At 42.8% G+C, this 11,936-nt stretch overlaps 1 protein-coding gene across 2 annotated transcripts; it reads left to right on the forward strand.

Annotated features, from left to right (window-relative positions):
• The first annotated feature begins 2,905 nt into the window (after positions 1-2,905).
• LOC110513261 (anoctamin-10) lies at positions 2,906-11,378 on the forward strand. Of its 2 annotated transcripts, none has more exons than XM_036973407.1 (13): positions 2,906-3,226; positions 3,796-4,049; positions 4,412-4,585; positions 4,830-4,970; positions 5,337-5,456; positions 5,549-6,184; positions 6,415-6,470; positions 7,549-7,623; positions 7,903-8,067; positions 8,254-8,445; positions 8,658-8,795; positions 9,900-10,016; positions 10,104-11,378. In XM_036973407.1, the coding sequence occupies exons 2-13, from the start codon at positions 3,800-3,802 to the stop codon at positions 10,110-10,112; spliced, it is 2,073 nt and encodes a 690-aa protein (XP_036829302.1). In that variant the 5' UTR covers positions 2,906-3,226; positions 3,796-3,799; the 3' UTR covers positions 10,113-11,378. The 2 variants fall into 2 exon arrangements, with proteins under 2 accessions (XP_036829302.1, XP_036829378.1); XM_036973483.1 differs by having other exon boundaries at positions 2,906-3,035.
• Positions 11,379-11,936: the final 558 nt, after the last annotated feature.

Here is an 11,936-nt window from a genome sequence, read left to right on the forward strand (position 1 = left end):
GTTGCAATGATTATGAGAATGGTGAGGAATCAGCCCAGAACTACACGGGAGGATCTTGTCAATGATCTCAAGGCAGCTGGGACCATAGTCACCAAGAAAACAATTGGTAACACACTACGCCGTGAAGGACTAAATTCCTGCAGCGCCCGCAAGGTCCCCCTGCTTAAGAAAGCACATATACATACATGCCTGTCTTAAGTTTGCCAATGAACATCTGAATGATTCAGAGGACAACTGGGTGAAAGTGTTGTGGTCAGATGAGACCAAAATTGAGCTCTTTGGCATCAACTCAACTCGCCGTGTTTGGAGGAGGAGAAATGCTGCCTATGACCCCAAGAACACCATCCCCAATGTCAAACATGGAGGTGGAAACATTATGCTTTCCGGGTGTTTTTCTGCTAAGGGGACAGGACAACTTCACCGCATCAAAGGGACGATGGACGGGGCCATGTACTGTCAAATCTTGGGTGAGAACCTCCTTCCCTCAGCCAGGGCATTGAAAATGGGTCGTGGATGGGTATTCCAGCATGACAATGACCCAAAACACACAGCCAAGGCAACAAAGGAGTGGCTCAAGAAGAAGCACCTGGCCTAGCCAGTCTCCAGACCTTAATCCCGTAGAAAATCTGTGGAGGGAGCTGAAGGTTCGAGTTGCCAGACATCAGCCTCGAAACCTTAATGACTTGGAGAAGATCTGCAAAGAGGAGCGGGACAAAATCCCTCCTGAGATGTGTGCAAACCTGGTGGCAAACTACAATAAACGTCTGACCTCTGTGATTGCCAACAAGGGTTTTGCCAAGTCATGTTTTGCAGAGGGGTCAAATACTTATTTCCCTCATTAAAATGCAAATCATTTTATAAAAATGCTGACATGTGTTTTTCAGGATTTTTGTTTTGTTGTTATTCTGACTCTCACTGTTCAAATAAACCTACCATTAAAATTATAAACTGATCCTTTCTTTGTCAGTGGGCAAACGTACAAATGTACATATCACTACAGCTAAGGACACGTCCTGGGTCCACAGTCTCCTATCACCTCCATTGGGGCTTGATGGGAGTTATTATATGCCAAGAGAGTAATTCTTCATCACATAAATATGTGTAATCCAGCATTTGCTTTACTGTATAAAATCCTCCTCCTTGCAGTCATTTAAATGGGGGTGGGAGTGGTCTGTTTGGAACTTAGGTCAGGTTTGGGGTCAGGACTCAGGGTCTGGTCGTGTTCACGTTGTGTTCGGACAGAGAACTGTCAGTGGAGGATCAGTAAGATACCCTGATTAGCATCAAGAACTCATCTCACAGTAGTGACTATGCACGTTCAAGACAATATTTGTACCCGTGCTTATGACTTTTGTATGATGAACTTTTCATGACTTGATGAAGAACCAAATATTGTTGTGATATGATAATAAGGATGATAATAAGGATGCTGATGGTGTTGATAAAAATGATAATAATGACATCTGAGTTTGGCATGCCCCTCCCCGCTCCTCTGTATCTACACCCACCCTAGCCTTTGACTGGACCAAGCATCTTGCTGAGCAGGAGGGTGCCACCTGTTGTGTTAAAGTAGTATAGGCCTGTAGATACATTTTTCTATATTTATTAACAACTTGTAAGCTTTGATTCTGACAAATGAAATTCTCTGCTCAATTATGCAATAATATTGTAAAATCGGTTTAGCGCATGTTTTGCCTTTTGTTTTGGCATTTCAAATGTCTATGCAAATGGGGAAGTATCAGTAAATAAATGTCTTTATATTTCTGATCACTTGTCATGTTTTGTTTTCAAACCAAATTTTATTGATCACATACACATGGTTAGCAGATGTTATTGTGAGTGTAGCGAAATGCAGATTTTTACTCTAAACCTACAATGATTTATTTTTTAATAGTCATGTTGATGTACTGAACTGTAGATCATTCTGTTATTCTTTGCCTTACTAATGGCTACTAATGAAGGTGATTTCCTACAGCAAACAGTGCCGTGAAAAACAATATTTGCCCCATTTCTGATTTTCTCTATTTTTGCATATTTTCGACACTGGTTTTTAGATCTTCAACCAAAACATAATATTAGATAAAGGGACCTGAGTTAACAAATTCAACTTTGGATCATTTTCATTTATTTTATACAGTTATGCAAAACTCAAAAGGTTGTGCCACCTTTAGCTGCAATGACTGCAACCAAACATCTCTCACATCACTGTGGAAGAATTGTGGCACACTCTTCCATGCAGAACTGTTTTAACTCAACAATATTTGAGGGTTTTCTAGCATAAATTGTTTTCAGTCCGGCCACAACATCTCAATGGGGTTTAAGTCTGGACTTTGACTAGGCCCTTCCAAGACATTACATTTTTCCAGGAGTCTTGACGATCATCCAGGTACTTCCAGGTGCTTTTTTGGGCAAACGTGAGTTGACTTTTTGGACAACACTGCTCACGTTATGTTTGGTGAAAACCAAACACTGCATTCCACAGTAAGAGCCTCATACCAACGGTCAAGCATGGTGGTAATAGTGTGATGGTTTGGGGATGCTTTGCTACCTCAGGATCTGGGCGACTTGCCATCATTGAAGGAACCATGAATTATGCTCTGTTTCAGAGAAAAATGTATTACTTACTAAACAAAATCTCTTTATCTGAGCAATTGTATTAGTATAAAATAATAGAATTTCCCAATTTTGGAGGGCATACAATATAGTATTGTATTTGAATGATTTATTTTATACAGTCATTTTTGCTAATCTTTATCAAGAGTGTCAATTTCAGCCCCCACTGCATATGCAACCTGCTGTGTGTGAGTAGTTCAGTACTGTGGCGGCTATGGTCTGTGACTCAGAGCTCTGTGGGACAGTAGGACCCAGGGCTGCAGACAGACAAAGGCAGACAGAGATGGGAGGTGCCTGTCAGGGAGGAAAAATAAACGCAGTGAGCAGAGCTCCACACCCTGAAGGGAAGGAGAAGTTTCACTGCATTCCTGTCCTGCAACTCAACTTTCAATCAACCATCTGCAAGGACAGATCCGTAGTGTGTAAGTGTGTGTGTTTAGGTCTGTGTTCAGGACCCCTGACCAGGCCCCACCTTTATTTCAGGACAACTGTGTGTGTGTATGTTCGTGTGTGTGTTGTCTTTGCTATTGTGTGTGTTCAAACATCATACTGGAGGGGGTGTGGTCCAGCTATCCACATACGCCTATTGACCTATACCTCAGCGCCCTGTCAGGTACCGTACACTCCTTCATACACTCATTATTCTTTACCTCCCTCCCTCCTTCCTCCTCTATCTAGCTTTCACTTTCTTCCTCTCGGCCTTGATGTTACATGTTATATATATCTGTGTTGTCAGAGGCAGAGCCCATAGGAAGTTGCTTATCTGCTCAGATGCTGCTACCACACTGCCGTTGCTCTCTGCAGTTCCTTCTTGACGCACAACATAATTAAAGAGACAGTGCTTTAAAGCACTTAGAGCCAAGCACAAAGAAGACTATGTACTGCAGCCGGCCTGGCCCCTTGTATCTGTTGATAACGTCTATCTCTGGCTACTGCTGCCCTCCTATGTTGACTCAGTGTTCACAACTTCAGATCTCAGATTGCCATCTGGTCATTCCTCTCTGTCCTCTCTATGTTTTACTGCTACCCTGTCCTCTCAGCATCACATGCAAATTGGCCTGCTCTCTAACCTACAGCCACAACCTTCTATGGCCAATTGAACTCCATGTAAATGTGTGGATTACAGGGTGTATAAATATATCACAGATGATGAACCAGGTAACACACACTGCCTCTCTACAGGGAGATGATGACATCACTAGGTGATAAAGGTGAAGGCCACAGGGAGACAACGGCATTGCTGGGTAATGAAGATGAAGGCTCCGTCCAAACCCAGACGAAGGTCCTGAACCAGGGCTCCTGGACGCAGGTCAGCTGTCCCTGCTGTGTGTCTGAGCAGGTGGAGCCCCTGGTCCTCATTCAGCTTTCAGACAACATCCAGCCTGTCACCAAGAGGTGGCTCATCTCCCTGATCGAGGTGTCCGAGAGAGACGGAGGTGAGAGGTCAGGTCAGATAGGGTCAGCAGCAGATCAGAAATCTTCAATCTTTGTTGTGTTTTGTTCCAGCTCAGTACTATTGAGTAATATTAGTTTATTAGTTGAGTCTCTTGTTACAAAGTAGTGTACGTACATCCAGGGACTGCTTTATTAACGTGGGTTAAGCCTGACGAAGACCTTTGAGTCAAAGCGCTGCACATTACAACTGCGGGAGCATTCATCAGTATCTAAGTTTATTAGCTGAATCAGGTGTCAGTCATTACCGGGCTGAAACTGAAGATTGTAGGACTACACCCTCAAAGAACACTGCAGTAGAGGCAATGATAATATGGTTGAACCTCTCTCTTCCTCCCTGGACTAGGCGCAGCGTTGCTGGCCCACCCTGGAGAGGATGAGTGTGGGGATGTGATCGTGGTGTCTGCTCCTCGCTGCACCCTCCTCAGAGCCACAGAGGACTTGGGTCTGTGTAAGAAATACCACAATGGAGACATGGTTGCTTTCTCCTACAATGACAGAGACAACTTCAGAAATGTTGGTAAGAATGTTGGTAATCAGCAGGAAAATAGTAGAGGGATAGTTACGGTAATAACAGTTACTAACACGACTAGGCAAGTTAAAATTGAACTTGTTGTGTAGATATTCAGCACCCAATACACCTTCTGTTGGAATACAATCAACACATTCACTGTGGTAATAAACTGTAGTAATAAAGATCAAATACAATATGAAATGTAATATATATGACAGTCTTGATTGACGCCTGTCCTCTGTGTTACCAGATGACATGCAGGAGTTCCTGACGCTAGCGGAGCGTCAGTACATAGTCAAGTATGAGCTGGACTTTCTAAGGGCCCAGAAGGGGCAGAAAATCCCTGGAGTCCCTGAGTCTCAGGGGGTCCTGAAGGCCAGGGAGAACATATGTGAGTCTCTACTCTGTGTGTGTGCGTGTGTGTGTGTGTGCGCGCGCGCTGTTTTAAATATTCTGTTTACCTCAGCATTTTCTGTTCTCTTTGTCATTATTTTGCTTAGCTGAGCTGCTCTGCAGCAGGGCAGAGCTCCACCTCTGGTTGATCATTTCTGTGCTCTCTCCTGTCCTCCCTTACTGCTCTGAGAACTACAACACACTGTCCCTTACATATGCTGGATAGCGTTAACAGTGTAATGCAATTCTGCCGAGCTTCTGCCTATGTTACCTCCTCTTCCCTGTCTGTATGTGTAGTAATGGTAGTTGTATTGTACAGCTCTCTGTCCTGTCCTAGCCTATCCCTCTTGTCTCTATATTGTAGGTCAGAAGCTAGAGAAGGCGGGAGTGATAAAGGACATCTTCCCTCTGCATGACAAGCAGAGACTGACAGACCTGTGCAGAAACTGGTACTCTGGGAAGCAGATATGGGGACAGCCTCTTGGTAAACAACAACAACATAAATATAAACATAGACACACATACACAAACTTGTATTCCTTTATCCTACTAATGGTCTCTCTGTCCTTTATGCAGACTCTATCCAAGCCTACTTCGGAGGCACCGTGGGGTTTTACTTCAGTTTTCTGGACTTCTACACCTGGGCTCTGGTGCCCCCTGCTATCCTAGGCCTGGTGCTGACCTTTCTGCTGCCTGGAGGTGGATCAGGAGCTGGAGTTGTAAAGGAGCAGGCTGGGGGGGTGGTAGAGGTGGACGACAGCCCCTCGGTCAGCGGTCACATGGTACAGGCCGTGTTCAGCATGTTGTGGTCCACGCTGGTCATGGAGTTCTGGAAGCGACGCAGCTCCTCCCTCTCCCACCGCTGGGGCTTGCTGCACCTGGCCGAGCGCTTCGCTGAGCCCCGCCCTGGTTTCCACGGCACCCTGGGGATCAACCCTGTGACCGGGCGGCTGGAGCCCCTGTTCCCGGAGTGGCAGAGGCAGCTGCGTGTAGGCCTGGTGTCTGTGCCCCTGGTGGGGTTCTTCCTGGGGATGGTGGTGCTGGGTATGACAGGGTTCTACCACGGAGAGGCACTGGCACAGGGCTTCCATCAGGACAGCGACTCCCTGTTCTCTGGAGCTCTGCTCTACCTGCCCTCTGTGGCTCACATCATCTACACCAACATGCTGGGGAATGTGTACCGCACTGTGGCCATGCAACTCACCGAGTGGGGTGAGAAAGGGCACTGGGCGACGGAGAGGTAGATGGGTTAGATAGGGAGGAGGTGAAAAATAATCATTGAGAAGAGGGAGTGAGACAATAAGTTTGATGTTGATGAATAATTGTGGTGGGGGGTAAAATGTTTTGGAAAACAGAGCTAAGTTCACCGAAGGGCATAGGCTAATAGAATCATACAGTATGCAAATGTAACACCTGAAAATCTGTTTATTTTCTTCTTGTAGAAAACCACAGAGAGGAGTCCTCCTTCCAGAACCATCATACCACCAAAGTCCTCCTGGTCAGTCCCACTCGTCCTTCCCCATCTGTCAGTTTATTCCTCTCCTCTTCCTCCTCTTCCTCCTTCTTCCTCCTCCTCCTCCTCCTCCTCCTCCTCCTCCTCCTCCTCCTCCTTCTCCTCCTCCTTCTCCTCCTCCTCCTTCTCCTCCTCCTCCTCCTCCTCCTCCTCTTTCTCCTCCTCCTCCTCCTTCTTCCTCCCCCTCCCCCTCCTTCTCCTCCTCCTCCTCCTCATCCTTCACCTATCCCTCTGGTCCTCCCTCTCTCTCTGTTCCTACTGAATATCTAAATCTGTTGCATTAGTCCCTGGTGCAGAGCTAAATGTATTCTGATACAGGTAGGTGTAGTGTGCAGATGGTATCATCTGTGTATGTATAAGCAGATGTGGGAGCCATTCCTTAGTCAGAGGCAAATCAGATACAGTAAAACAGGATATGTATTCAGTGTTTCTCACATATGCATTTAGCAGCGGCGGTGTGCTATTTTACCATCCCAAATCATTTTCAGTAAAATGTTTTCAGTGTGAACTTAAATGACTAGAACTAGATATAAAGTATGTAGAAAATATATTGGAGCAATATATTTAAAATTTAGATCACCTCTGGGAACTAACAATCACCAAAATAAAAATGTAGTCATGGCATGAGTCCCCCATTGATTTTGTTATAATGTTTGAGTCACCCAGATAGCATAAGAACATGACATAAGCCATGGTAAAAATTTGTGCTATTGCAGAAAGCTAGTTTTAAAACTGCTAATTTTCTCTCAGCCCCATGTCAAAATGTGTAAAATTGTAGGAAACTAGCTTTAAAACTGTAAAATGTTCTTTCCGCCCAATGACAAAATGTGTAGAATTGCAGGAAATTAGCTTTGAAACTGCCATTTTTCATTCAACCATATGACAAATGTAAAGATTTGCAGGACACTAGCTTTAAAACTGTTACATGTTTTCTCAGCACTATGGCAAAATAAGTAGAATTGCAGGAAACCAGCTTTAAAACGGTAAAATCTTCTCAGCCCCATAGCAAAATGTGTAGCATTGCTGGAAATTAGCTTTGAAACTGCAAATGTCTATTTTTCAGTTCACTTTCTTCAACTACTTTGCTGTGCTATTTCACATTGCCTTCTACAAACAAGACCTTTCACTTCTAAGGAAGGTAAGAGATTTCAGCTGGGCAGCACTGTTTGTTTATGACTGGCCAGAGGAAATTATTTACAATGTAACAGTAAAAATCGCTAATGTAAATAAATGTTTTCTTGAGCTGTGCAACAGAACACATCATGATCTCTCTGTGTGCAGTATGTACTGCACCTAAAGTAGTTGATCACAGAATGTGTGTGTGTGTGTGTGTGTGCGTGTGCAGGTGCATGCATGAGTGCGTTTGTATACAGCAGGTAACTATTTGTGTGTGTTAACCATCTGTCTGTGTACGCAGAGGCTTGCGTCTCTGCTAATCGTGACCCAACTGGTGAACCAGTGTACAGAGGTGGTGGTGCCGTTCATAGTGGACCGCTTCTTCAGTGCTCCTCAGAAGAAGCAGCAGGAGGATGACCCAAATGTGGACAAACTCAGAGCCCAGAGAAGCCTGCCCCCTTTTCCAGTAAGTCTAGCTTGTGTTTGAACGTTTTCCTCTGTTTCTCTTCATTGTGCTCTTGTCTGACTTTCTTTGTATCTGTGCCGTAGGGGGTTGAATTAAGGTTGGGTGTATTTGCACTGTATTTGTACTGAATGTGACTGAATGTTATGTTTTGGTGTGTAACTTATCGCATCTGTCGCTATGTTTCAGGGCCTATTTGCTGAGTACATTGAGTTGCTGGTGCAGTTTGGGTATTTGAGTCTGTTCTCCTGTGTGTACCCGCTCACCGCCGTCCTCCTGCTCCTCAACAACGTCACAGAGATCAGAGCAGATGCATACAAGATCTGTAAACTGTTCCGAAAACCCTTTTCAGCCCCTGTGTCCAACATAGGAGTGTGGCAGGTCAGGTGGTTTTTAAGAGAGGGAATGTGAAAATGTGAACAATTTTACTGCAAATGGAAATTAGCTATGTAGCTAAATCAGGTGAATAAATAGATGTGGTTAATGTCATTTTCAAATTGGTGCCAATCCATGTTGCTGTACACGTGTCTGTCTTTGCTCCTGTCCTTGTATGTGCCTGTAACTATACTTATGTTTGCCTTTGTATATTTCAGACAGCGTTTGAGGTTCTGGGGTTTGTTTCAGTTATGTCTAACTGCTGGCTGTTGCTACTGTCTCCTCGGGTCCGGGAGTTCTGTCTGGAGGGAGGGATTAGCGGCAGAAACATCATTCTCTTCGCCATTCTGGTCGAGGTACAGTATGATTATAGTACAGTTCAGTATCTTGCTCATAACAGTTGTCTTATTCATAGCATATTACTCTGTCATTATCTACCCAACTGACATATGTTGCATGTACACTGAGTATACCAAACATTAGGAGCAGCTTCCTAATATTGAGTTGCTCTGAAGTATAGCCTCAATTGATCTGTGCATGGACTCCACAACGTGCTGAAAGCGTTCCACAGGGATGCTAGGCCCATGTTGACGCCAATGCTTCCCACAGTTGTCAAGTTGGCTGGATGTCCTTTGGTTGGTGGACCATTCTTGATACACACAGAAAACTGTTGAGTGTGAAAAACCCAGCAGTGTTGTAGTTTTTGACACAAACCGGTGCGCCTGGCACCTACTACCATACCCTGTTCAAAGGTACTTACATTTTTTGTCTTTCCCATTCACCCTCTGAATGACACACACACAACCCATGTCTCAATTGTATGAAGGCTTAAAAATACTCTCCTCCCCTTCATCTACATCTAAGTGGATTTAACAAGTGACGTCAATTAGGGACCATGGCATTCATCTCGATTCATCTGGTCAAATCAAATTAAATGTTATTTGTCACATGCGCCAAACACAACAGGTGTAGTAGACCTTACAGTGAAATGCTTACTTACAAGTCCTTAACCAACAATGCAGTTTTAAGAAAATACTTTTAAAAAGTAAGAGATAAGAAAAACAAATGATAAAAGAGCAGCAGTAAATAACAATAGCGGGGCTATATACAGGGGGTACAAGTACAGAGTCAATGTGTAGGTGTACCTGTGTCGAAGTAATTGAGGTAATATGTACATGTAGGTAGAGTTATTAAAGTGACTATGCAAAGATAATAACAGAGGGGGGGGGGCAATGCAAATAGTCTGGGTAGCCACTTGATTAGCTGTTCAGTAGTCTCGTGCCTTGGAGGTAAAAGCAGTTTAGGAGCCTCTTGGACCTAGACTTGGCACTAAGGTACCGCTTTCCGTGCAGTAGCAGAGAGAACAGTCTGTGACTAGGGTTGTCAGTCATGGAAAGAGCAGGTGTTCTTCATGTATTGTATACTAATACTTAGTGTATATGTGTGTGTTTGTTTGTCAGCATGTCCTGATCCTGGTCAAGATGATTCTTGCTTTTATGATCCCAGACGAACCAGACTGGGTCAGAATCAAGAGGGAACAGATTGAGTTTCACTCCATGCAAGCTCTTGGGCAGCAGGTGAGAGAATAATCATTATAGAAAAGCCCTGACCTTACCGTAACAATCAAGTGTCTGACAATCAAACATCTCCCTTTGACTTTACAGAAGCTCTAAAGGTTGTGGAACCCCCAGTGGTGGAAAAGTACTCAATTGTCATACTTGAGTAAAAGTAAAGATACCTTAACAGAAAATGGCTCAAGTAAAAGTGAAAGTTACCCAGTAAAGAACTACTTGAGTAAAAGTCTAAAAGTATCTGGTTTTAAATGTACTTAAGTACAGTGGTAGAAAAAGTACTACATTGTCATACTTGAGTAAAAGTACAAAGTAAAAGTAAATGCTGTACATAAAATTCCTTATATTAAGCAAACTAGTTGGCACTATTTTCGTGTTATTTTTAATTACGGACAGAAAGGGGCACACTTCAACACTCAGACATAATTTACAAACACAGTAGTTGTGTTTTGTGAGTCCGCCAGATCATAGGCAGTAGGGATGACAAAGTGTTATATTGATAGGTGCCATAATTCTGCTTGAGCATTCTAATTGTAATGAGTACTTTTGTGTGTTAGGGAAAATGTAAGGACTAAAAAGTACATTCTTTTATTTAGGAATGTTGTGGAGTAAAAGTAAAAGTAGTCAAAAATAAAAATAGTGAAGTACAGATACCCCAAAAAACTACTTAAGTAGTACTTAAAAGTATGTTTACTTAAGTACTTTACACCACTGGGAACCCCTGAGGGGAAGTCCATAATCTGTCTCCTGTTGCCCTTCAAATGTTGGTCTGGACCTGGGGGCTCATTAGAATCAGCTGCCATGGCGATGAGGGAGAGGAGGATCCTAAGAGATGTCTGTCTGACCTCTAAACCTAAATCCTGGAGCCTGCCAGAGTCTGCCCTGAGAAGCTCTGTCAGTCTCAGTATCTCACCCTGGAGGACTGCTCTAGTCATAACTAGAGAAGTCTCTCATGTCATGGAAGATGGCAGGGGTGTCAAACTAATTTTGGTCCGGGGGCCATTTGGTCTTCATCGAGGTCCGGAGAGCTGCACTGAAAATGTGCTATATTTCCTCACTGTCAAAACGTGCAAAAAAATCTTCTCTATTGTTTTTGAAAATGTTACTCCTTGTCTGTCTAGCTTTCATTTCGGTGATTTGCTGGACACACTCAAGAAACTGTAAGAATGTAGGCCCATTAGCATTTCTACACAGTTTCAATGTTGTTTTAGTCATTTCAAAGTATAATGAGTTTGATTCCCCCTTAAAAATGCATAATAATAATTTTTAAGAATAATATATACGGTACCAGTCAAAAGTTTGGACAATAATAATTTAAAGAATAATATATATATATATATATATATACAGTACCAGTCAAAAGTTTGGACACACCTACTCATTCAAGGGTTTTTCTATATTTTTACTATTTTCTACATTGTAGAATAATAGTGAAGACATCAAAACGATGAAATAACACATATGGAATCATGTAGTAACCAAATAAGTGTTAAACAATTCAAAACATATTTTATATTTGAGATTCTTCAAAGTGGCCACCATTTGCCTTGATGACAGCTTATTTCTACAATGTAGAAAATAGTAAAAATAAAGAAAAACCCTTGAATGAGTGGGTGTGTCCAAACTTTTGACCGGTACTGTATATATATATATATATATATATATATATATATATATATATACATAGAGATATATAGATATATATATCCATACAGGGGGGCAAAAGAGTATTTAGTCAGCCACCAATTGTGCAAGTTCTCCCACTGAAAAAGATGAGAGAGGCCTGTAATTTTCATCATAGGTACACTTCAACTAAGACAGACAAAATGAGAAAAAAAATCCAGAAAATCACATTGTAGGATTTTAATGAATTTATTTGCAAATGATGGTGGAAAATAAGTACTTGGTCAATAACAAAAGTTTATC

This window comes from Oncorhynchus mykiss, chromosome 1 (genome assembly GCF_013265735.2).
Source record: "Oncorhynchus mykiss isolate Arlee chromosome 1, USDA_OmykA_1.1, whole genome shotgun sequence".
Lineage (NCBI taxonomy): Eukaryota > Metazoa > Chordata > Actinopteri > Salmoniformes > Salmonidae > Oncorhynchus > Oncorhynchus mykiss.